The sequence below is a fragment of the Natator depressus genome, chromosome 7 (genome assembly GCF_965152275.1).
Source record: "Natator depressus isolate rNatDep1 chromosome 7, rNatDep2.hap1, whole genome shotgun sequence".
Lineage (NCBI taxonomy): Eukaryota > Metazoa > Chordata > Testudines > Cheloniidae > Natator > Natator depressus.
The window spans coordinates 88,876,858-88,903,292 of NC_134240.1; the positions used below are offsets into that span (position 1 = coordinate 88,876,858).

The following is a 26,435-nucleotide window of genomic DNA, read 5'->3' on the forward strand; positions in this document are numbered from 1 at the left end:
TCTTTGAGGCACCCAGGGGGTGTGTAAGATTTTCCCAGGTCACTGGGTGGGGGCTCGAGCCAGTTTTGCATTTGCTTTGATGAGAGGGAACCCCTGTGTACTGAACCCGGCCCTTGCTGCTATCAACTTGGCCTGGCAGAAGGGTTACATATTATATAACGAAACTATTGTCGTATGTAAAGTAAATGAGGTTTTCAAAATGTTTAAGAAGCTTCATTTAAAATTAAATTAAAATGCTGATCTTATGCCACCGGCCCGCTCAGCCCGCTGCCAGCCTGGGGTTCCGTTCACCTAGGCCAGCAGCAGGCTGAGCGAGGCCTGCAGCTGGGACCTCGGCTGGCAAGGGGCCGGCAGTCAGAACCCCAGACCGGCAGCGTGATGAACAGGGCCAGCGGCCGGGACCCCAGACCAGCAGTGGGCTGAGCGGCTCAGCCGGCTGCCGGCCTGGGGTTCCATCCACCGGCTCCTGCCAGCCAGGGTTCCAGCTGCCGGCCCCGCTTCGCCCGCTGCCGGTCTGGGATCCCAGCCCTGCCCACATAGAGTGGGTACCTACCTTCTCCCTGGTTCTAGCCCATTCTCTTCCTCTCTCTCTGCATTGAGCTGAGGGTGGGAGTGCACTGAGCACAGGGCTGGGGGGGAAGGAGTAGGCTGGGGGTTGGGGTGTAGGGTCTGGCCAGGAGCTAGAATGAGGGAGGGGGCTCAGGGTTGGGGCAGGAGGTTGGGGTGTGGAGTGCTTACCTGGGCAGCTCCCATTTAGTGCGAAGGGTGCAGGTGGGAATGTGAGGTAGGTTGCAGGAGCTCCCGTTTGGTGCTCAGGGTGGGGGTGGGAATGTGGGGGGTGCAAGAGTCAGGGCATGGGGGAGCTGGGTATGTGTGGGGGATGCAGGACTTAGGGCAGGGGGTTAAGGGCATGTGAGGAGGGTGCAGAAGTCAGGGCAGAGGGCTGGGGGCAAGTGAGGGGGTACAGAAGTCAGGGTATGGAGTGTGGAGGGGCTGGGTATGTGTCAGGGAGCTGGAGTCAGGGCTGGCATCGTGGGGGGGTGCAGGGGTCAGGGCAGAGGGCTGGGTGTGTGTGAGGGGGTGCAGGGGTCAGAGCTGTGTGTGGGAGGGTGTAGGAGTCAGGGCAGAGGGATGGGGGTGTGGGCTGGGGTCGTGGGGGTGCTCCCAGCCCCCTGCCCAGAGCGGCTCACAGCAGAGAGCTGCAGGGGATAAGCCCTGATTCCACCCCCCTTCCCCACCCCCACCTCTTCTCCGCCTCCTCCCCGGAGCAGCCAGCGGGCTGTGGCTCTGCTTCTCCCTGTCCCTCGCAAGGGCCATCAGCTGATCGGCCGCAGGGAGCGAGAGGAGGAGGGGCAGGAACCCAGCACGCTGGGGGAAGAGGCGGGGGAGGGGAAACTTGCCTGCTCTGCAGCAGCAGCGGGCAGGACCAAGCTTCTTCACCCTGCCGGGGGAGGGGTGGAGAAAAGCGGGCCGGGGCGGGCAGGATTTTTAATGGCACGCTGCTGCCTGCTGGGGTCCCGGCCTGGGTTCGGCAGCGGGCTGAGCGGGGCTGGTGGCTGGGACCCGGCAGGCAGCAGCGTGCCATTAAAAATCGGCATGTGTGCCATAGGTTGCCGACCCCTGAATTAGGGTGTGCCTGGGCACACCCGGCCCACCCCGTAAGCACACCTATGGTCACCGTATTATATGGACTGGATTGTCTGAAATAACCCCCATTAGGAAACAACTCTTTCTGAGTGCTCTATATTAAATAAGGAATGAAAATTCAAGTGCAGTCGATGACTTTAAAAAGATGGTGAATCATTTATTAGAGTGGGAGTTGATTGCAGCGATAACAGGGCTGGACACGAGCAACCAGAATGGAAATACATCAGAACAGCCAAGGAGGACTGAAGATCAAATAGAGCAAATCATTCCAAAGAGCAAGAACAAGATTGAATTACTGGTACTCTAGCAACAATTCCAAATTATATATTTATATAAAATCAGGAACATACACACTATTCCTATGAAGCAACCTTTTTTCCCCAAGGAGAAAGTAGCTACAATTTTACAACTTCAAATGCTGAAGATGTGCCATTGAATGGGTAAAACTGAGCTGGCTTCAGAATTGGTTGAACCTTGTAGTGCCCAAAGTATTGTATTCTGTAGAGCCCTGGTTCAGTAGAACTTGGAATATGCCATTCTACTTTGGCCTTGCTGCGGCCAAGCAATCCTTTGGTCCAGTAAAATCTAATAGAAAAATAATAAACTACAGGTTAAAAAATATAATCCATGTTAATGTGTATTGCAATAGTCCAGCCAAGATCTCTAACTGGCTGAATTAAACATATCTGAATGCCAAATCATTATGGAACAGAAATATTTTTACTACAAGTGACATAGACACTAAACTAATCACTCTGGCTCAATTTGTCCCAAGAGGATTCTGTGATTTTTTTAATTACTGTGTTTTATTTTTGTTGCTTTGTTAATAACACAATGCACAGCAATGAAATACACCAGGGAACACTAAATGACAAATAAGTGGTTATTTCTGTAGATAAAAATATTTCTGACTAGGTAATTATGTGGCTCCCATAGCGAATTAAATGAGCACCTCCCAACATCATTATCACGGTTATTACATATTAATGAATTTACCCTCACAACTCCCCTGTGAGATGAGAAAATATTATTCCCATTTAACAGAAGAGGAACTGAGACACAGATGGAGCAAGAAAATTGTGAAAGGTCAGGCAAAATCTGTGAAAGAGCTGGAAATTGAACCTAAATAAGGTTGAGTCCCAGACCTGTGCCAGAATCACACATCCCCTTCCTCATGTTTATTGCTAAAAATGGGCTCAGGAAACTGAACCGCCTTAGGCTGATATAACTGGAGCCTGAATTTTTTAACAATAGAGCATGTGCCGTATACATCAGAACAGCAAAACTTCCTCCCACTGCCTACTCCAATGTGTCTCAGCAGGGATGCATGTCCTACGGGGAACAGAGCTAGTCCCCAAAATGCTGACAATACTTGTTTCTGTCAAAATGTTTTATGTATCTATTTTGACAAATAAAATTGTTGGGAACATTTTGTAAGATGGAATTTCTGGTGTGAGAGTAAGATCCCCAAATAGCCCAGTGGTGAGGGCACTCACTGGGGGTGTGGGAGACCTAGGTTTAAGGCTCTGCTCTAAATCAGGCAGGTTTCCCACATCCGAGGTGAGAGCCTGAACCACCACACTATTAGCTATTTCACACGCACACACGCCCCCCAATGCTTTTTCACAAATTTTATTGAAAGGTCTCATTTTCATTCTACATCAGAATAAAAACAAATTTCAAAACCTCTAAATTTTTTTGTGAAACAGAATTGTTTTTTTTCCAGCTAGCCCCAATGGGAAACACCTCTCAGGGTTATAAAATAGATTAGTTTATCTCCATATTCATTCCCTCCTTGTCCTGTCTATTGTGACTGTCAACATCTGTTGTGTCTTGTTTTGTACTTAGATTATAATCTCTTTGAGGTGGGAACCTTGTTTTTTGTTCAGTTTGTACAGAGCCTAGCACAATGGGATCCTGGGATCCTCAGTGCTACCAATAAAGAACAATAATAAACATCTATTCATTGATCTGCTGTCCTAAATCCTAAATGGTATGGATGTCAGAGATGTGTGCTCTCTGTCAGCATGTGTGATTAAATAGGACCATTATTCTGGAATACTGTAACTGGAAAATGCTTCCCCTAAATATACATGGAGTTCACAATGGTTTACAGCATCTTACCTCTTTACTTATTTTGTTTATTTGTGCACTAACAAAAATAAGGGTGTGATGGTACCCAGTCTTTTCAATATTATAACAGTGAGTATGTTATTGAAGTTTCTCTTTCAAGTTTGTGGGAATTTTCATAGAAATTTTATTAAATGTTTTAGATTTTGTTACTCAAAAAAGGAGAAATTCCTTGTTTGTAGCATTACTTTGCTTTCTGGAATTATTATTAGGCTGCTAAGCATAGACATACTATACATTAATACTGACAAGTAATGAAACACAGCACTACCTTTATCTGAGTAAATTATATTAGGAGGAAAATTTACAGAAATGGGGATCCTAATATATTGTGACAACATAAGAGAGCTCGCTACACAATCCCCGTAACCCCCAAAATACATAGATACACTGGAAAAGGCCAGAATAACCTCTGGTAGAAAAGGGGCATGTCAGTTTGTATTCCATAAACACAGGCATGATTTCCATCTCCTAAAACTCCAAGCTTAGTGCTGTTATGTATGCTACTAAAGTGTGTCAGAAGCTGTCTCAGGAGACAGTGGATTTAATATCAGTGTCCTTTGGGTACCAGATCAGATTCAGAAAGCAATTGGTTGCACTCAGGCAGAGAAAATTATGCACTACCAGGAAGAAGCCATTAGAAATTCAGAGAAACAAAATCTACTGATGTAAATCTGTTATAGTGGGAACATTGTCTCTCTCCTTTTGAAGTGTAATATGTTTTATTGGAATATCTCCAACATTACAGGATCCTGAAATGGACCTTTTTGGGATCCTTCCTTTTACTGATATTTAGGAGGTAAATAAGTCATCGGTTTTTAATCAGATTAGGCAATAACTTCTTTGAACAAGGATCTGATAAACAACCCCTCTGTATTCTTTGTATGGATCTTAACATTATTAACTCTACTGATTATAGCTCTAAAAAGCCACACTATTTTTCTTCCTGATACATGCATTCCCCATAAAGTTGGCGGTCCTACCACACATTTGATTTCTACTGCCCCCCCACCTTTTTTTTTTTAAATGAAACTTCTCCACTTTTGGGACATACATCAGAGCCACTAAACACTTTCCCCAAAAAAAACCTTTTATATCCTCCTTTTAATATCCAACTGTTAGGCAGTGTGGACTGGTGAATGGGGCATTGGACTAGGAATTGGGAGATGTGGGTTCTACCCCTAGCTCTGCCATTGACCTACTAAGTGATCTTGGGCAAGTCACCTCTCCAGCTGTAAAATGGGCATAATGATATTTACGTGCCTTTGCAAAACACTATGAGCTCTATGGATGAAAAGCTCTACGTGAGAGCCAGATAGTACTATCTCCATGGAATTTCCATACATTAAATACAAATTGTTTAGAAAATGTAATAAAAATGTTTTAACAAAAATGGGTTTTGTCAAGTTGGTTCACACCATGATTTTCCTTAAGATGAAATAAGATTTAGTTGTATATTCTCAATGCTGTATTGGTGAGAGCTCTGCAAAAGGTTGTACAAAACCACAAATTAGTTTCTAGAGGTGGATTCTTTTAAAATGCCATTTTAAATATTTATTTTCAACTCAGCATGTGCCAAGTGTCACTGACATCATGTACAATAGACTTTGCCATACAGACCACAGTATTCAAAAAAATGAAAGTTCTGGCTTAAGGAGAGCTGGCTTTTGTTACATTTCCACCACAGAAAAGGACATGGTAACACCAAAATGGAGTGATCTCCACTGCCTAACTCTGTACAGTGTGTTACTATTCTGTAATGCACTGGGGCTGGGGAATGTGAGGGTATATCTCAGGCAGAAACTCACAATATCAAAAGCCCTAAAGTTTTGTGGCCAGATCTCAAGGCTCCTCAGGCCTGTCTATCATGTTATGGCTTGCTTGCATCACTTCACTGAATACAAAGGAATGCAAGGTTTGTGGATCCCACTGCTGGGAATTCCCATGGCAAAAGACAAATCCCAATGTGGCATAAAGCTGGCATAGCAACATTATGCAATTCCCTCCATTTTGCATCACCTGGTGCAGAGGCCATTGCCAGAGGAGAAGTAATGTGGCCAAACCTTTGTGATTCAGCTATGTTCATCTGCTGGACCAGCATCCTCATATAGTTAAAGCAGCCCTGAGGTTGTTCTAATTTATGCCATGGGCCAGCTGGCCTCCAGGCAGGCAGCCCCAGAATATGGGAAGTACAAAAGCTGCATAAAGTCACCCCTAAACCAAGTCCTGTGCAGAGAGCAAAGATTTTTGACTTTCTAGTGAACCAACATCTTGCATCTCAATGACTGGGCTTGAGGCAACCTTTTTAGTCCATATAAGTTACTTTACAAGTACTATAGTGCAAAATGCAGTATTTAATTAAAAATTATTAAAACAATGAATGCATTCTGCAGAAGGAGGTAGTTCATTCATTTATCTTACATTCCACAATATTGATAGTAATTGTGAGTAATTCATCATGGTTATACGTAATTGTGAGTAATTCTAAAATCTGCCTCCTGTTTATATACATTAAAGGAAAGTCACATCCAGAAGGGGAATCACAAGGCAGAATGGTTCCAACTCTGATTCTGCTCCCTGAATTCCAACCTAAAAAGAAGGCTGCTTCACAGACCTTCTGCTGATGTTCAAAGGCAGGTCTGGGGGCTGTGACCTGAGCATTTTACCGACACAGCCATAGCTCAAGTATCCCCAGAGTGTGCGCAGGTTACTCTTTTATACAAGGATAGGCATAAACTACACTGGGGTACTGTGCATGAGACAGTGGCTAGTTAGAATGTGTGTGTGCAATTAACACTCTTACAGTGTTAGTGTACACCTCTTTGAGGAAAATGCAAAAGAGTCCCAGAACATGGTCCCTGGGGTTTTAATAAGCAGGGCCAGCTCCAGGCACCAGCTTTCCAAGCAGGTGCTTGGGGCGGCATTCAGAATGGGGTGGCAGGCCGTGTCCCACGGCGGCAATTCGGCAGCAGCTTTTGGGCGGCAGCTCCGCCACTCTTCCGGGCGCGGCGGCAATTCGGCGGGGACTGGTTGGGGTGGCAAAATTGGTAGAGCCACCCCCGTTTATAAGCAGTTCACTGAATCCTTAATACTCAGTGGAATTTGTGAAACAGAGTCAGTTCTGGGGGAGTTACTCACCTGGTATCCCAGGAGGCATCATTATACATTACATGCCAATTTCCTGAAATATTCTCATATTTCTCTACTGTAAGGAAGGTTTGGTGAGTCTGGAATAAAATTAATATAACTAGTCAGATACTGAATGACCAATCATGTAAGCTTTCTAGTGCTTAACTTAAAATTGAAGAACAGATTTTTTTTCTTTGTTTTAACTTTTTATTGGCAAAACATAACAAGACTAAGCTGTACATATAATGTAGGGTATAATAAAGGACACATTCATTGCAAGAAGACTGCAAAATATATGGTATTTAACAAATTTCCAGTAAAAATAACCAATACGACATGTCTGTTCTCTATTTTAAAAAATGTTTAAAAAAACGTTAATGATTTGAACTTTGATTCTGAGAATGAAATCTTGGATTTGCATTAAATTGCACCAGAATGTAGAGAAAAGGTTTCTGCATTGCTCATATGTGCAATTTTGATTCACATGGTATGAAGAGTTCATGAATTATCTAGGACTGAACTTTGTGCAGTTTTCCTATTCAATGCTCAAAATCCCCTTAGCTGGACAAACTTCCAAGCTGGAACTTTACAATCAAAGGGCTTCTGGTAATGTAAGGCCCCAAAGAATATGCTGAAGTCAGTAACTCATGTAAGTACAAACAGGGTGAACGTGTTTTTATATGACCTCCAATGAGTGTTTAGTTAAAGGAAGTTTAGAAAATTATATTTAGGACACTTTACCTATATCATTTGTTGTGATTTATAAACATTCCAAAATGAAGGGTTTATCTGGGATGTATTGTTTTAATGTGCAGTATTCATCCTAGGGTAAATGCCTAGTTATAGTATGATAGTTTTAGTATAATATGCAAGAATCATTGTTTATAAACTTATAAACTTCAGTGACTCTTCCCTGCAGTTTACAACTAATTCAACTGACCACCGAAATAAAATAAAATAATAGAGTTCAAATAATATTTTCTTCTCTGAGAGTTGTGTGTGTGTGTTTGTAAAGATATGTTTACACTTAAAACACTATCGCTGCACAGCTGTGCTACTCTAGCTGCGCCACTGTAGCACTTCAGTGTAGACACTACCTACACCAAAGAGAGGGGCTCTCCCCTCACTGTACGTAATCCACCTTCCCGAGAGGAAGATGCAAGAATTCTTCTGTCAATCTAATGCTGTCTGCATAGGGTCTTAGGTTGGCTTTACAACACCACTCAAAAGTGTAGATTTTCCACACTCCTGAGAGACAGTTATGCTGACCTAATTTTCTGGTGTAGAGCAGGCCTAACATCTCTGCCTCTTTTTCTCTTTCCATGTCTGATCTATTCTATCTCCATGGCATTTGCTTTTTTTTTTCCCCCTCTAATTTCCCTCTATATCTCATTTTACTCTCTCTCTCTTCTCCTTATCTTTCTTTAGAAAGGTGCATCTCAAAGTCCTCCATGTAAGCAAGCAGAACAATAATTAAACATTAGCCATTGTGAAAGAATAGAAAAATCTAACATAATTTAATTATACTTACAGTGTTCTGAGCAGAATTCCTGGGGTTCGCACCTACAAAAGTTGCTTCAGCAACTTCTCCCTGAGGAAATGTTAGAATTTATTTTGAGAGTGGACTATATGTTATATAATAAAATCAATGATTTAAGACATCTTTATTAACATTTCTGTATTATTTTAATAGTTGCTATTGGATTGTAGATTTTTTTATCATGAATTCCACTATGTACAGTGCCTTAACATTCCACCTCTCCTGTCTGCTGGATGAATTCCATTATGTGACAGTAAGTTGAGCTATTAAAAAAAAAAGAAGGTGGGATTTTAAGGTTAAAGTACTAGATTGTAGCTGCTTCACACCTTCCACTTGCTTTTATTGCACCCAAGAGTGTGCAGATAAGACGACACGACCCTTGTTCTGAATAGCTTATAACCTAATTTTGCCAAGTATTTAAAAAAATTAATCCTTATGACATTTTTATCTTATTCAGATTCCAAAGCAAGTATATCAAAGGACAATCAGACTTCTGTTTCAAAACATTATAACGCAACAATTGCTACTTCACAGTGAATCCTCATTTTATGTATAGAAAGAAGAAGATTCTCCTTCATAGAGAGATGTCAAGGGCTCTTTTTTTTTATTCACTGATTTTAACTACATTCGGCAGATAGGATATCTATATCTATGTTGGTGCTCTAAAATAAGGACAAATAACCTTAATATAAAAACACTGATGTGATTATCCACTTCTCAGAAGCACATTCTTTACTCAGTAATTCATTCATATGTGAATTTCATATTCAAGGGGCATGTTTGGTTTATTGCTATAAAGAATAAGGAAGAAAAGGAGCATTTTGACATTCATGTCAGCTATATAAACATCAGAATACTTATTCAGTTCTCATTTGCTTTTATTATTATTTTATTTCAGTTTCACTTTTTCTTGCAACTCACGCAGAGGTAAACTGAATTGCTATCACAACCAAGCTCCAGATTACTTAGTCTAGATATCACGGGTCAGATTCTGCTCTTATATATCCTGATGTAAATTTTGATTAACATCAGTGTAATCGAAAGCAGAATTTGGCCCTATGTCTCTGTAGAGACCCCACACTAATTAAGAAGACGGTTAAGAATCTGACAAGTATTCAGACTAGTAGTAAATAAATGATATTTCCCCAGACAGTCTTACCACTCTGTACTGTGGTTGTACTTCCTGTAACACATCCCCAAATTTTTTACCGATTGGTGCAACATCAGCAAGAACACCAGGTAACAAAGTTATGTTGGTTATGCTGAAGAATTCTGGCTCTGGACCATTTGGCAAATCCTGAACTGTATTCTAGGAAAAAAAGAACATTTGTTTAATAAGCAGAAATATTGTTTGTCAATTCTACTGTGAAACAATTGTGACAAAATGTCATATACAGATGATGATGTATTTCACAAAATCCAATAAGTCAAATGTGTCTTTTTAATTAATTACAATGACTCTAATTGGCCGTAATGCCAAGAATAAGAAAGTGACCAAAAAAAGTGAGAGGGTTCTTATTTATATGCCACTTTCAGCACCACTTCATTCTTCGATCTTATCTCCATATGACTTTACACCAAGTTGCAGCTCCTCTGTTCTTGCTTGAGCTAGCATCCTGTTCAGCCCCAAGCAAAAGCTGCAACAACTTAAGGGCTGATCTAACGTACATGCAGCTGTCCACAGATCAACAGGGCTGTTTTAGCAGCCAGGAATTGTCAGAGTGCAGAGGCTTTTCCAGCTACACTGACATCACCCTCATGGCAGGGCCAGGAACTGGGACACATAGAGCTACTATACTGCTTCTGTACCAGCTGGAGATTCTGTTTACTGAAGGGAAATTCCCAGGGAGCTGATTAGGCTGGTTTCTGGTGATTTTGCACTGCCAGAGCAATACAGCAGTTAGATCAGATCAGAGAATCAGGACCATGGCATTTAAAATAATAGGATGGAAAAATTATGTAAACCTCACTTCTAAAGAATATATAAATATGAAAGTGTACACTGGATTCAAATGATCTTTTATTACCGTAGCAATAGCCTTGGCCAGTCCTCTGAACAACTGAATATAAGCAGAAAGAGTGTGTGGCCCATAAATGGTGGATGCTGCTTCATATCGTTGAACCTACAAAAGAGATTAAAAGATCATTGCATTTCTTCCACAGATTTTGTTGTTGCTGCTGTTTTCATTTCTTTGTGAAAAAGAAAAATTATTCCACAGGCATCTAAACTCCCGTGAAAATTATCACTGAAAAGTAAAAATGCATGTTAAACATGTCCTGTAAACATCTTTGTCCTATATTAGAGCTATTTTCTTTACCTGGTATTCTTCATAAGTAGTAATATAATGGGTATAAACATTGCACAAGCCTGCAATTACGACATTCATTCCCTGGGTCCCATGGGATTCAAATTCCTAAGAAAGATGGGTACAAATACATAATTACTTTAATAAATATTAAATATACAATTATATTCATCGCATGTCGTATCTTCTATTTAGTGTTGTTGTAGCCATGTTGGTCCAAGAAGAAGGTATTGACATTTCTGTGGTCATTAATAAGATGAATAAAAATAATAAATAATATTCAGTATGATGGATGGATAATGTTATGATTTTCACAGTGTTTCTAATCATTCTCATGGTGGCACCACACTGATAGAGTTAGTGGGTGAAATTTTGGCTCCAGTGAAATCAATAGCAAAATTCCCATTAATATCAGTGGGGCAAGATTTTACCCATGTTTGTTTGGGTGGCCTTATTTATTGCCGTATTGGGAGGTGGGGTATGCTGATTGATAGATAGGTATTAGATCAGAGGTGGGCAATCTGGCCCATGGGACCCTCCTGCCTGGCCCCTGAGCTCCTCGCCCGGGAGGCTAGCCCCCGGCCCCTCCCCTGCTGTCCTCCCTCCCCTGCAGCCTCAGCTCACTGCGCCACCAGCACAATGCTCTGGGCGGCGGGGCTGCAAGCTGGGGCAGAGCCTGGCCTGACCCGCTGCTCTGTGTTGTGCGGTGGTGTGGCTGGCTCCAGCCGGGCAGTGCGGCTGTAATGCTGCCAGCCACCAATCCTCCAGGCAGCGTTGTAAGGGGGCAGGGAGCGGGGAGGTTGGATAGAGGGCAGGGGAGTTTGGGGTGGTGTTCAGGGAGTGGGGGTGTGGATAGGGGGCAGGGCAGTCAGAGGGTAGGGAACACGGGGGTTGAATGGGGGCAGGGGTCCCGGGGGGCTGTCATGGAACAAGGAGGGTTGGATGGGGCAGGAGTCCAGGGGGGGCTGTCAGGGGGAAAGAAGCAGGGGGGGTCGGATAGGGGGCGGGGGCCGAGCCACACCTGGCTGTTTGGGGAGGCACAGCCTCCCCTAACCAGCCCTCCATACAATTTCTGAAACCCGATGCGGCCCTCAGGCCAAAAAGTTTGCCTGCCCCTGTATTAGATACACAACTAATTTTAAAAAAATACCTTCATAATATGTGAGACCAAGAGTATGTCTACACTGGAGCTGGAGATGTAAGCTCCAGCTTCAGAAGACACACCTACACTAGTTCAATGGGATCTAGCATGCTAAAAACAGAAGACTAGCCACCACGTTGCTAGTGACAGGAGGGGCCAGCCGCCCTGAGTACAATCTCATCTAAAACTCTAGGTATGTACTCGGGCAGTTAGTCAATCCCGCTACTCACGCTGCTGCAGCTACATTTCTATTTTTTGTGCACTAGATCAATCACAGCTTGAGAGGGTAGGTCTACTCAAGTAGGAAATTACACTTCCAGCTACACCCCAAGGAACAATATCAGTATGAGGCAAGAGAAAGATGATAGACTCAAGAAAATAAAGATTCCATAAACTCTGCTGTCTAGAAAAGTTCTCTTCAAGTTTTTAGCCAGTAACTTACACTTTTAATAGCTTCTCGTAGTCTCCGTCCAGACATTGTCCTGTGAAGTATTATGATAGTAATGTTAAACTCCAGTAATGTAGAGAAAGTGTGATATACTGAAGTGCAAGGTGAGTTGGAATGACTGTGGACGAGCATCAGTAGGAAAGGTTTGGATCACACAAGGCTCCCAAAACCTGGATGCTCAGCTGAATCTCACCTGAATTATCTGTATAGTTAGAGCCAAAGAAGAACCCACCCCTTTATAACAGTTTGGCATTTAGAAATCACCATCACTATGTGGAAAAGAGACTATAAATAATTGATCAGCTACATGTGATATCATGCAGGCCCTGGCTGAGGTCTAGAATTTTCCTAATTTTGTCCATTGAATTGAAACTACATTTTCTGATGGAAAATGGTTCTGTCAAAAAAGTTGATCAGCTATAAGAATGGGAAGCCAGTTTCAACCTCAACTATAGATCAGCAACTGCTGGTCTAAAAATAGGGAAGAGGGAATCCCCATGTGTCCAGTTAAAGACTGCACGCGCACACATACACACAAAAATGCACCTGTGTTAGAACATTAGGATGGACATTGACATACAGTGGCTGCATATCACATTGTACCAGTGATAAGGTAGTTTCTGGCTTTATATCCTTTCCATAAAAAATATGCATACACAAGTACTATGAGTTCTTTAGATATAAAAACTGTCTTCTTTGTTACACAAAATAAGAGTAAAAATAGTACATACGTCAGCTCTCCTGGTAAAGCAACGATTGCCAAGGACCCAATTGTAAAAAGCTGAACATCAACTATTTCAGGGTGCCATGGATAAGGGAATGAAATCTTGGAAGAAGAAAAAAAAGAATATAGTGTTACATTTTTTTGAATAAGGACCATGAGATACAATCTGGTTTTGTTCTTTCCATATTCATAAAAATAGTGATGCAAACATTTATTTTTGTAAGAAATTTACATTGGTCTGTAGAAAATTAATGCTTTGTCTCACTTTATCTTCTGGGCTACTCATGCATTAAATCATTCAACCAGAACCATATTAATTAGGAATGGAAGAAACCTATTGTATTATCTAGTATGTCTAAATGCCCATGCAACACTCTTCCCTATCCTATGTTCTTAAATGCTTTGTTCTGTTCAGTTCTAAATTACTGAAGCAATGGGTTTTCATTCCCTTCTCTTGGGACATTATTCCACAGTCTCATAGATGTCACCATTAAGAATGATTTGATTCGAAATTTTCCTGTGTTTAACTTTATCCCATTACTTCTGATTTACCTACTTGACCTGCTTCAAATAATTCCTCTCTCTTTCAGATACTTGTAGGCAGTGATCATATCACTCCTCAGTTGGCATTTGGCTCGTCTATAGTTAGTTCTTTTACTTTTATTTGGCTCATCTATAGTTAGTTCTTTGTGCTCCATGGGTCAATACCTCCATGGATTTAAACACTTTGTTAATATCTTTCTGGTAATGAGGTGCCCAGAACTATATGAAACATTCTTGGTGCAGTCTAACAACACCGTAGAGTAAGGAGCCATGAGCACTCTGGTGAAAACAACATGATGCCTAGGAACTGGCAGCTCAAAAAGATATTGTTTTAAAAAAAACACCAAATCATATTTCAAGATCATGAGTAAAATTTTCAAAAGCCCCCAAGTGATTTAGAGCCTAAACCCTATTGGCTTTCAGTAAGATGTCTTAGTCTCTTTTGAAAATGGAATTAAAGATCATAATTCACTCAGGCACTTTTGAAATCTTTCCCTATCTTTAATTTGATGTTCACTCTCATTCCAGCTCTAAGACTACTTCCTTGGCATTACAGTATAGATGGGCTCTTTTTAGATTGAATTTTCCAGATTACATTTTTTCAGAACAAATCCCATTTTGTTATTTTCTATCCATTTTTTGTAACTGGAGCTACAAATATATAATTACATTTATATAATTAAATATTCCAGAACTTTGACATGCTATCCAAGCCACAAGGTTTAAAATTCTAATGTCATTGCCCTTTTAGTCCAAATTTCTCATCAGACATTTCCACAAGTCAAAAACTCTTCTACCATGAAATTATATATTTTGGCAGGTAACCAAAGATCGAACTGCCCTTTCTAGCATCACAGTAGTAATCTTTATATAAGGACAAACATTCTCGAACATTTTCTGCACTATATTTTATCACAAAGACATGTCTCCTTCATTATGAAGCATGCATGTCTTTTCCCCCTTTTTAAGTTCTACAATAAGAATGTATGGAAGAACATGCTTCTTTCCTAATAAAAACCCTGTCTCTTTTAGTGCTTTTTCAGAGTATTGATAAGCATATATTTGTGTTCCTTTTCATGTCTTTTAAAGTAAGATTCCCTTTAAAATATTAGTGTCATACGACCATTCATTGCCTTTACTTCTGCATCATTAGTTTAATTCTGGCGGGAATGAAATGGATATCCTTTCTCTCGGCAGGAAAATCCAGCATAGTTAAGTGTTAGCTGTGCTCAGAGTGATATACACTAACACACTCTACCTCTCCAGTATTTAAAAGGATAGGCTTAGGTTTGTGGCACTCTTTTGTTTCATTGGACGGCTCTCCAAGCAGCTGGTTATGAACAATTTCCCAGAACGGCTGGCCTTCTAGTGAACCTGTAAGTAGAAACCTCTTTTAATACAATTTCTTCAGTTTTTCTCAGTGTATATTTGACAAAGTCTAATTCCTCACCTGCATTTCCTCAAAGTATCTACGTATCTAGGCTAGGATTTTCAGGGGAGTTTAGGGGATTTGAATCCATTCATCTTAAAATGGGATTTTGGACACCTAACTCCCAGAGGTTGCTTTAAATATTCCAGCTCTAACCAATCAGCATTTTGAACATGGCTGCGACCATACTATATGGGTAGTGACCCTGAATTACAGAAATAGAACCTCCTCCTCCTCCAAAATAGACCGTCCTCCTCACTGGATTGGGAACTAATGGCAAGAGGGAGCAAATAAAGGAAGATTTTAAAAATATCAAATAAAAGCTCTAACAATAGTTGTGTAGGGGGGCAATTAGGGATAGATTTGTAAATAAAGAATGAATGAGGAAGTAAAAAGACATGTTCCAATTCTCACCTTCGCCACTTTCCTTATACATTGTATCCCTATCGCCCGCTCTTTGTCTGTATTTTTAAGACTGTAAGCTATTTGAGGCAGGGACTGTGTTTGCACAGTTCCATGAACAAGACCAAGAGCATTATTGCCACATAAACAATAAACCTCAGTGAACAAGATCTGCAGACTCTGTTCTTCTGATTACCTTGTGTGAAATTCAAGAATCCCACTCCATCAATAGTACCTGCTGCAAAGCTGTAGCCCAGGGCTGGTTTACATGTTTTACCCTTAATAAAAGTATTTTAAAATTAGATTATATACAGTATATCAACTCCAGATGTAAAACCACAACAATTCTACCTGGAATATTCTAATGAGGATTCCCTATCTACAGGCAGGAAAATTCCCAGTACTTACCGTATGGGTTGCATTGAGCTGGACAGTGACATCACTCATGTTCACCCACTGGTGAGCTGAATGGAGAGGTCCTGTTACCTGCTGGGAAGCTGAAGTATACAGTTCCTAAAACACAGACACATATTATACTGATTAACACTGGGTGCAAAAACTAAAGAATATATTTTATTGAAATAGAACCACAAAGAACCTGTTAAAAACAGATGCAAGACAAATATGAACTATTTTAATACAATCTCAGCTTCCTTGGGAGCAGGTGGAAGCCGTTAGTCCCTCAGGTAGAAGAAATGATGTGCTTAAATCTTTGAGAACATGTTTCTGTGATGTGGGTCAGTTACAGAGGCTAGTGCTTTATTAGCCAAATCCTTCCCAAACTATCAGACATTGCTTAGGGCATAAACAATGCCTCACCATCCCTATCTATCTGTGGCCACTCTTTGCACACCCTCTCTGTTGTTAAGTATTACCTCTCTGAGTAGTGTTCGAAGGAGCCTTTAGTGGGACCTTTTTCAGCTAACATGTCAATTTTATTCTCCTGAGATCACAGCCGTTATTTTCAAACCTTTTTGCTCCTTTATGATCTCTCAGCATCATCGGGCTTTCTGTGACCCATGAGCAGAGGATTCCATCAGTGACTTTGCCTATAAGCAATAGGCAGATGGTCACTCACACCAACCTCACTTTTCTCCTCCATGAATGAGTAACTCAAGAGGGTGTCCGACAGCAAATGTCTAAAAATAAGTTAACTGGAACTGGAGTTCTCTAACTTTTCTGCAATGTGGGCCATACCTCAATAGAGAGAGTGTCCTCAGGGATCACCTCCCCTTCTTTTTCTCAGTTGCAGAGACCATCTCCTTTCGCATTCCTGAGCACATAACATCTCTATGGCAACTACAGCTATTGCTTACAGGGAAGAATAATATTTGTATCTGCCTTGCATACCATTTATCAGGCGGAAATAAGGAGAAAAATTAGCACGAGGTGTGTAGCAAGTTTTCTGTGGACCTTCAGCAGTCCACCAATCCAGAACCTCTGAATTGCAGTTTCAAAATTAAATTAGGGCTTCAAATATCAAATAGGGAGCAGAGAAAGATTATACAAAATGAAACAAGTTGCACAGCTCACGCAAGTACCTGGAAAAGCTCTTGTGAAGATATTCTATAAAGTTAGTAACAAAAAGGAATGACTAAAATTAAGGAACAGAAGTTGCCTCATCAAATTTTATAGTAGAAGTTTTTTTTGTTTCTCTCATCTTAACACCAACCTAGATGACCCTCTCCTTGGGGAAATGTACCTGCTTGAAAACACCTTTCCCAATTCTTTGATTCTAGTTTGATCATTAGATATTCATAATTCAAAGATATAAATTTCCTTTATTTAAATTCACAATTCATTTATAATTGTTCATTAAAAGGTATCTTCCACAATGAGTAATTTTCATAGTTCATAGAACTAGTACATATGAAGTATTAATAGAAGTTACACAGATTTGGTAACATTTCATGTAACCATGTGAAGTATCATTTTACTATGGTATGTATATTTTGAAATCCAATAGTACCACCACCCACAATGGTCATATATGGAAAAACATTTCCCTCTAAATTAGATACACGTGCAAGTCCCTAATGTACTATTAGACTAGAATATCCACTAACCTACAAATCACTGTCATTTTAGAGCAATTCTATTGCAAACACTCAAAAATGGCAATTAAAAAGAAAACTGCTATAATCAAGTCTGCTGTTGTCATTAATTTACTGAATCTGTTCCAGATCCTGCAAGCTGCTGACACTGAAATCTCCAAGCGCAATGGTATCGCACTTCCTCCTCTGCTGCCCTTGACAAACATTAAAATAGATAGTATGGATAAAGGAGAATCCATTTCAGGTTAGAAGAAAAATGAAATCTGTGGCTTTCTTGGGTCTCTCTTTCAGGAAAGAAAAGCATTTTGGGGCATGTCTAGCTATGAAGTGGAGAAGGCCTATATTTATTGTGTTCTGACATATTACAGTGCATAACATAGTTCTAGTCTACATAGTCTATTGTATATTGGTTCTTATGCCACCCACACCACCTAGCATCATGGTGAGGTCTCTATCTTGACTGGGCCTTTGAACATTACTGTGATGCTTCCCAGGAGCACCCAGGGTTGCGAGGCACCTTAGCATGAGGAAGCTTTGTCTATGCCAGCTAGGAGTCAGTGCTCAGACTCCACTGGCTAGAGGCAACCCAAGCACTCCCCTCTAAGCCTACACAGGCCCCACCACTCACTACAGGTTATGAATAGGCATTCTCCAACCCCTGAGCCCTCGGAGGATCTCCCTGGAATGTCTAGCCCCTGTTCCACTGGGCACTCACAGTATTCATGGATCAGCTGCTCCCAGAGGAACAATATGCCCCAGCTTATCAGTTACACTTCAGATCTCTGTTCCACATAACATACAGCACTTAGTTTGTAATGAAAACAAGTAAAAGTTTAATTAACAAAGTATAAAGATTCAAGTGATAACAAGTATTGGAAACAAATGATTACACACAAAATAAAACCATAACACACATTCTAGAGACTAGGCTTAATTAACAAGTTACTCTCTTGTCTAATAAAGTATCGCTCACCAGCACTTTCCAGCCAAGCAGGCTGGGATTCCTTTTTTATGAGGCAAGACACACAGTCAACTTGTCTCCTAGGTGAAGGATTCTGGGTGTGTCTTGGTACCCTTAGATATATCAGATCAATCCACTGGTTGCTGGTTGTTTTTTCCTGTGGCTTTTCTCTCCTGTCACTATCATAATCTCCTGACTAGCCTCAGGCTCAGTATGCAAATTGTCATGCACTGTGAGGCAAGACAATACGCACTGCACAATTACCAGACAGGGAGATAAGCATCTGTTACCATCTGCCTGAAAAGAACACCCCTGAGGTCTGTTACTCTGGTTACCAGCCTCAATAATAAAATTTTCAGTATGGACACATACCTTCTTACATATTATGCATGCGTACCTTTTGCAGTGATTGCGATGACTAGTGGGCTACTACCTCTTGCTACTCTTTAGTGAATTATTATGCAGACTTCTGATTCAGGAGATACTTGCAAAACCCTGTGCAACCCAGTGCCTGCTGCAAGTTGGCATCAAGTGGTTCCCAGGTCATAGCTATCACAATGCAATTAATAAATACATACATACATACATAATGCACTTCCTGTAGGAAAAGGTTTGCCTCTACTAGCTGGTGTAAAAATAATAATAATGATAATAATTTATGTAAAGTGTGGGGAAAGGTGAACCTTTTGGTTCTGTTCCCTAGCTTCTGTGGCAGAAGTAGAGCCCAGCTACTTATGATGACATATGTGCCCAGTTATCAGATTTTGGAAGAATTTTGCCAGGACTGATATTCCAGACAGTGCCGCCCAGAGGATTCAGGGGGCCTGGGGCAAAGCAATTTCGGGGGCCCCTTCCATAAAAAAAGTCAGTTTTGCCTCCCCAAGCAGCAGGAAAAAAAAAAAAAGAAAGAAAGACCCAAGTCGTGCCGCCGAAGAAAGAAGAGGACAGGAAGACCTGCCGCTGAATTGCCACAGAGGACTGAAGTGGAGCGACTGAGCTGCCGCTGAAGTGCCGCCGCCGAGGAAGAGAGGGACTGAAAGATCCGCAGCCGAATTGCAGCCGAAATTGCCCCTGCCCTGTCTGCGGGGCCCGGGGCCTGGCACAAATTGCCCCACTTTCCCCCCCAGGCAGCCCTGATTCCAGAGAAGCTGGGGTTCTGGGGAACCCAAGACACTGAAGGGCTATGTGAAAGGGTCATGTGCCCTTGTGAGTTTGGGGACCTAGACAGCTCTTTACAAACATTAGCTACTTAAGTGTCACACCTTCTCTGTGGGGTAGGTAGGTATCATCCACATTTTACAGAAATGTACAGTGAGGAACAGAGAAGCTAAGATAAAAAGATAGCATTTTCAAATGCTGGTGCCTAAAATTGGGTACCTAAATAAAAATGTGACTGCTTTGAACTTCCGACAACTTTTACTTAGGTACATAAATATGGATCTAAGTGCACAGCTGTAGGCCTGCAGCTTTGACCCGCATGTTTTGAGAATATCTCTAGCAAAATAAATTTCAGAAACTCACTTGTCAAAAAGAAAATGTTTACTGGCTTGTCCAATAATTGCATTTGAATACACAAGTAAAAAGAGCCCAGTTTAACTTACCTTTGCTTTCAAATAGAGATTTTGTCCTATAATTTTTGTACTTTCAATCATATCACTGCCAGGACCTGCAGCCATGCACATTTTAGCCTGTTAAGGATTTTTTAAAGCAAATAATTAAACAAATGTAAATTGATAAGACATCCTTCTAGCAATATCAAGCTTTTATTGTTCTGTGAATGAGGGCACAAATTATTGCGATCACTTTCATGAAAAAATCTTTGCTTTTAGAACACAAACTAATCCATGCACCAGGTTCTGTTTTATAAACTGGGACTAAATTCTGTGGCAAGATCTGTGGTTTCTGAGCACACCAGTGCTGACTTTCATGGAAGACTGGAATTTCTGTGGCAACCTGCAGTAAGTTCAAATATGGAGGATTTTGCCCTCAGTACAGTATCCTCTGCTATTTACTGTAATATTATATTGATTTTATGCTTTACCCAAACTTCCCAGAGATTTTGTATTGTAGTCCAGCTGCATATTGAAAGTCGTAATCTGCCTCCCTGAAATCAGCGTTTTACCCATGGCACAGTGTACATCCCCCCAGCATGCTAGCAACACTGTACAGCAGTGGCCCCCAAAGTGGGGCGTGCGCCCCGCGGGGGACACGCGAGGCCATCCCTGGGGGTGCACAGCAGGAGGTGCGCCACCGAAGGAGCGCTGCTGGCATGGGGGCAGCAGCGCTCCTGGACCTTTGATTCTTCGGCGGCAGCTCTCTCTTTTTTTCTTTTCTTTTTTTTTTTTGCGCTTCCTTAGAGCTGGCCCTGGGGGTGCGCGATCCAAAAAGTTTGGAGACCCCTGCTGTACTGGATGAGTAAGTGGCAGCCCCAAGGAGGCTGCCCATATGGGTAACCAGTACAGGAGACTATAGGAGCACCTTACATCTTTTTACAGCAGGGTGGACCACAATCTGGCCCTATATTTGCAATTCCATACTTAAAATCTACCTTAAAATGATATATACCTACCCCACCGACTGAACAGTAACTGTTGGGGTTATCACATGACTCTCCTGTGTTTATGCAGTGTGGACCTTTGATATTGGGTGATACATCTCCCAGGTTGGATGATGCAAAGGCTGCTACAAAAGATCCCTGCCAAAAGAAAATAAAGTGTTATGGCTTTTTCTGTCTCTTGCACTGATTGCCATCAACCTGCGGACATCAGATGTATACTGGTGTTTCAATAAAAAAAATCCCGTCATGTAATACAACGATGTGAAATAAACAAGAACTGCTAAAATAACAAACTGCTTGTGTAAATTCCCCTAGGACTGCAGACAACATGTGCAAAATCATATCATCACTGATATCATATACAGTTGGCAGTGATAGGTCATTGGTGAAGTTTTCAAAAGTGACTAGTAGCTCTGGATGACTGAATTTTTGGGTGCCCAACTTGACTGACGTTAAAGGAACCTGATTCTCAGGAATATGCTGAGCACCTAGCCCCCTAAGTCAGTGCCTCAAGTTGGGCATTCAAAACCTTCAGTGCCTAAAAACCATTACTTTTGAAAATGTAGGCCCTACGTTTTTTGCAGTAAGGATTTTTTAAACATTTCAAATAGAAACTTAAGGTCATTACCTTGAATTTATATATCTCTTTCGCCTGAACACAAAGCACTTTACATTAATCTTTCACACATCTCAGCAATTTAGAGATAATTAAGTATTGATATTCCCATTTTACAGATGAGGAAACTGAGGCACAAGTGGTTAAGTGACTTAGACTTAGCCCAATGTCTTGTAAATTCTTATTTATAGGTATTGAATTCTAGCAATCCTTGCCATCACTTTTGCTTGACTTTCCCATTGTTTTTCACTATGATTTCTACTGACAGATTTAGCTGATGATTAGCTTAAAACATTCTCTGTTCTGATGATTTGAGTGAGCCACTGAGCACAGAAACAGGCAGCAGAAGTTAGCATTAAAGGTAGCAAACTGAATGGGTGATCAAGGACAGATTACACATTTATACAATGTAACACTAATTCATCACATGCAGTATTCACCTCTTAGTCAGGGAAGTGAAGATGAATTAACTAAAGTTGTGATGCTAACGTGCGTAAGTTAAAGTGCATTAAAACTTTGTGTTGATGCTTTCATTCAAGGTCACTTTACTCTAGCATGAGAGCATCCACACAGCTTTTGAACATGCTTTAATTTCGCAGCTTTAGTTGATTCATCTTAACTTTTCTGATAAGCCCTTACAGATGGCATATCTCACCCTCCATAACATGTCAATTTAGGGTATGTCTACACTGCAATCAGAGGTATGACTGCAGCACATGTAGACATATCCAAAATTGCTTTGGTCTAGCTAGTTTGAGTAAGAATAGCACTGCAACCTTGGCAGCAAGATTGGGGTCTTGGGTTTAATAAACGTTTTTATAAAATCTAACCTCTAAAAGAAATGCTTTCATGTAGGTATGAGCAAACTTTTTTTGTCTAATTTCCAACTCATTCAAACATCTTTGGTTTGAAAGGTTGGACTCTATCTAATGGGTATTAGCTTGCTTTTGAATTGTGAGGGGGGAAATGTAATAGAATAGAAAAATTCTAAGGGAAAAGAAGTGAATTTATATTCTATGCTGGATATAAATAGGGCACCACTTCTGTCAGGTTTGCTTTTTACAGCTGTTCACCTAATAGAAAAAACTTTTTAAATAGTTCCAAAGGGCTCTGAACACTTGTACTTCATGAGGTTCACCCATTTCTATTTTAACTATACATTTACATTTCAATTAAAATCTTGTCTTTTCAAAGAAATAATATGGTCCTACAGTTTTTGAATTCCAAATACTGCAGAATTCCAAGAACCTGTGAAAACCAGAAAGTGGAACTGCATAGAAACCAATGATAAAGTGAAATTGACCAAAGCCCCAATCCTACAAAGCCCCAATCCCACTTACCCATGTGCTCAACTTTACGCATGTGAATAGTTCCTATTGAACCAAATGTCATTAGAAAATTGTGGTTTTTTAAAAAAATCTAGATCAAATTTTGGATCTTATCAGATCGCAATGTCCCTTGAAATCTAAATAAATGTTGTCAATTGCTATTTTGGGAAGCAATACATAGTCAGCAGTTGCCTTGTAATTTCTCTTTTCTATAATTGGAAAAAGTAGATGGTAAAATGTATGATAGGTCTTTACTGTGCATCTGCAGTATTTGTCCTGCAGTTTACGATCACGGTTTGAATGAGACTGCATCTATCCATAAAAGACATTTTATTGGCCCTTTTTTATTTATGTTTTATCCCCCACTCCTCAGGATAGCCATAACATAGTCCAACCTCTCCAGGAAGCAGTCCTTTATTCTTCTCTTGTTCAAAGAGGTAAGATGCATAGCCCACGTTGTCACTATTTACGAGAAGGTTTGTGTTGTTCATACTGACAGGATGAATTGCAAACCAGCTAATAAACAATCAGAAAACAAATATTAAAGGAAATGCATTCACTAATATTAGTTATAGCTGACCTACTGGTATCTTTCCTCTTGGGAAAAAGAGCCAGGTAGTTATTTGGAGCTATATCAGCAAATGTTGAGTTGCTGCCCCATCTTCCCTCCTCCATCTCTCAACCTCCACCTGAATACAGACATCTGATCAAAATCTACCTTTAGCTACAGCCAGCTGTCATGCTCAAAAGCTTGGGGAAGTCCATTCTTTCCCTACTACCAAAGAGTACTCCAAATTCATGAGACCTTGGGGACCAGTGCAGCTGGCCCAGCTTGAGGCTGCTGTGAGTTGCTTCTCAGGAATAGATCAGTGCCTGATGGCTTGAGGATCAGGGTGCAGTGTGGCCCCAGTCCCCAAGCTGCAGGCTGCTGAGGATATAGCACAATATCATTTCTTACTAGGTTTGATATACTAGTAACTAAAATAACCTGTGATCATGTAACCCACACACCTTCTGGGTTCGGTACTCTGTCCCCTCTAGTGGCACCAAGACCACTTGGAAATTAATGGGTCTGCTACAGCCTTAGCTCAGAGCCATGTGGCTTTTGGCTCATGCAATAGAGGCTCATGTACTAAGGTTCCGAAGTCCCAGGTTTGTGGGCTACACACACACTCAGTAACACAACTATCCTAAAATATACCAACAAGGAGGCAAAATTACTTTTGTTGCTTTGTCCTGAACTTTTGTCTTTCCTGACTTCTGTGAAATTAGAAGTACATCATTAATTTAGTCAGTTTTTTGCATTTGATTTCCTTCTCTTTTTTTAAGGGAAAAAATAAAGGTGTAAAAAATAAAGGCTCCCTGTTCTATAACAGACGTCAGCTCGCCAAAGAACAGAACGACGGGCTAAAGGTCTCATCCGAATCCATTGCAGTCCATGGTAGTCTTTCCATTGACCCCAATGGACTTTGGATCAGACTCTAAGGGCACAGCTAACACGTTTATATTGCACAATTCTGATTGTACATGAAAAAACTTCCATTGTTTTCCCATGGAAGCTTAAAGTACATCAACTCCATGTGCCATTCATTGACACAGCTTGCCATCCTCTTTCCCCAGAGCAAATCAGCTTGCCCTTGCTTAAAAGCTAATAGGCCCCTAGTGTCCACTTGTGTATTTCACTACCTGTGGTCATATGCTCACTGCATCTTTGAACGTCTGACTGCACATGCTTACTTCTGCATTTTCAAATATTCATAATTTTGTTAGATTCAGTTTTTCCCCCCAAACTTAAAAGCACATACTGGTCATCGAGCTCTGTTTACATGCCAACTCTTGGAGTTATTCCCACAGAAAAAAGGTGGTCACAGTGGAAAAGTGCACTTTGTCCCCATTTGTCACTAAAAAGTGGCTGAAGCAATTTTGCTCACAGAAAGAAAGAAAAAGCAGGGACCAAGCACAGAAATGTTCAACTCAAAAGGTGAAAGGTTTGAAAAGTTAGGAGAATTATAAAAGAGGAGTTTGTAATGCAAATTGTTTTTCAGCTTTAGGCTCAGTAATTGCCACCAGTCTCACGTAGTAAAGAGGTATATATTATAAATTCGCAATGTTTATTAATATGTCTGCATCGTGATGTTTAATGCAAGGAGGTGTTTTATGGCACTTTGTGACATGTGATATGAATGCATACAAAATCTTGCAAAATAACAAGGTTTATTCCATGTTACAAACTGCCTAAGTAACAAACCTTTCCCCCTCACCTATAGAGTGCCCAACTGTGTGCAGCAAGGTGAAAAAAGAGGTACAAAAATCCCCCTGCACAATAAAGCTTCAGGGCCCTTGTGACAGAGCTGGACCCCACTCAGCTGTTCATTCCCTGGGCTAAATGGGAAAGTTCAAAAGTTGGGTAAGTATTGCAAGTTTTGTTATTTGTTTGCCTGGCCTTGACTTCTGAACTTTGTACAGCCAAACACTCCGCTTCAAATCGCTTAATAGAAAATGAGTTACTGACATGCACCATTTTACATGATATCTCAGCACATGAAGTCAGGGCCTTAGCGAGACAATGGCATATTTTACACAATATATGGGGCATTTTATAGAAATAGACTCAAGAAGAAAGATCCTCATCCCCTGCTCCAGCCCCTTTGCATTGGGTAAAAGGGCCAGAGTAGCATAAAGTGACCCTAAAAGCCCTGTATCCAGCTAGGGGAGGATTCCCTTGGTGCAGTTGCTATGGGGGAAAGACAGCTGTAGAGCCGCTTTCCACGGACTCCTTCACAAGCCCCGATGTAGGGAGTGTGCCAGAGGCAGGGCCACAGCATATTGCACTGAGGAGATCCTGGGCAGTGCTGCAGGCCATGAGGCAGCCTGGGGAGGTGGCCATAACTTAAATGGGTAGGGTGCAAAGGTGGCTTAAAGCTACCTTAGCCCCCACTGCCATTGGTCTATGAGAGGGATTTGAATGAATGACTTCAAGGAGAAAGGTTATCATGGACATTTTTCATGACTACAAAGAACTCAATCAATAGACAAGACATGTTTGGGGGCATAGCTTATATTTTAGTGTTTGAGAGTGAATTTTACTTTTGGATTCAGTACCTGAGAAGGCCTAGCTCCTGTCCATTTACATCTACCATCTTCAGTACCACCATTTCTTTGTCTGTGTTTGATGAATACCTGGACAACAAAACAGAGAAATCACTTTAGTGCCACAACCAACATCATGATCTGTAAATGACTCTGTTATATGCCAAACAAGAAAATGAATTGAGATCATCAGTTTCCAACTGCTATATTTACAAGGTGCTATGGTAAAAAGCTGCTGAATTCAGTGACAAAAGTCACATTCCGTATTATATGCTGCTTGCCTGAAGAAAACTGAACTCTCATTTTGCTGTGATATAAAACTATTTTCTACAAAGACTGTAGATATTGCCTTCCATTTTTGTCACAGTCTAACCAAAATTTGAATTTATA

The 26,435-nt window shown here is 41.0% G+C and overlaps 1 protein-coding gene across 1 annotated transcript in view; it reads right to left on the reverse strand.

Moving 5' to 3' along the window:
- Positions 1 to 2,042: 2,042 nt before the first annotated feature.
- Positions 2,043 to 26,435, reverse strand: part of LOC141991641 (putative neutral ceramidase C) — a 33,635-nt gene continuing 9,242 nt past the window's right edge. Inside the window, exons 6-20 of the mRNA XM_074959977.1 lie at positions 26,058 to 26,135; positions 23,351 to 23,471; positions 21,024 to 21,149; positions 20,056 to 20,142; positions 15,848 to 15,952; positions 15,636 to 15,717; positions 14,867 to 14,982; positions 13,073 to 13,167; positions 12,336 to 12,375; positions 10,765 to 10,860; positions 10,474 to 10,569; positions 9,606 to 9,755; positions 8,438 to 8,497; positions 6,916 to 7,004; positions 2,043 to 2,232 (exon numbers count right to left, since the gene is read on the reverse strand). Coding sequence (XP_074816078.1) covers positions 2,043 to 2,232; positions 6,916 to 7,004; positions 8,438 to 8,497; positions 9,606 to 9,755; positions 10,474 to 10,569; positions 10,765 to 10,860; positions 12,336 to 12,375; positions 13,073 to 13,167; positions 14,867 to 14,982; positions 15,636 to 15,717; positions 15,848 to 15,952; positions 20,056 to 20,142; positions 21,024 to 21,149; positions 23,351 to 23,471; positions 26,058 to 26,135 — 1,531 coding nt within the window. The remainder of the gene's footprint in view (positions 2,233 to 6,915; positions 7,005 to 8,437; positions 8,498 to 9,605; positions 9,756 to 10,473; positions 10,570 to 10,764; positions 10,861 to 12,335; positions 12,376 to 13,072; positions 13,168 to 14,866; positions 14,983 to 15,635; positions 15,718 to 15,847; positions 15,953 to 20,055; positions 20,143 to 21,023; positions 21,150 to 23,350; positions 23,472 to 26,057; positions 26,136 to 26,435) is intronic.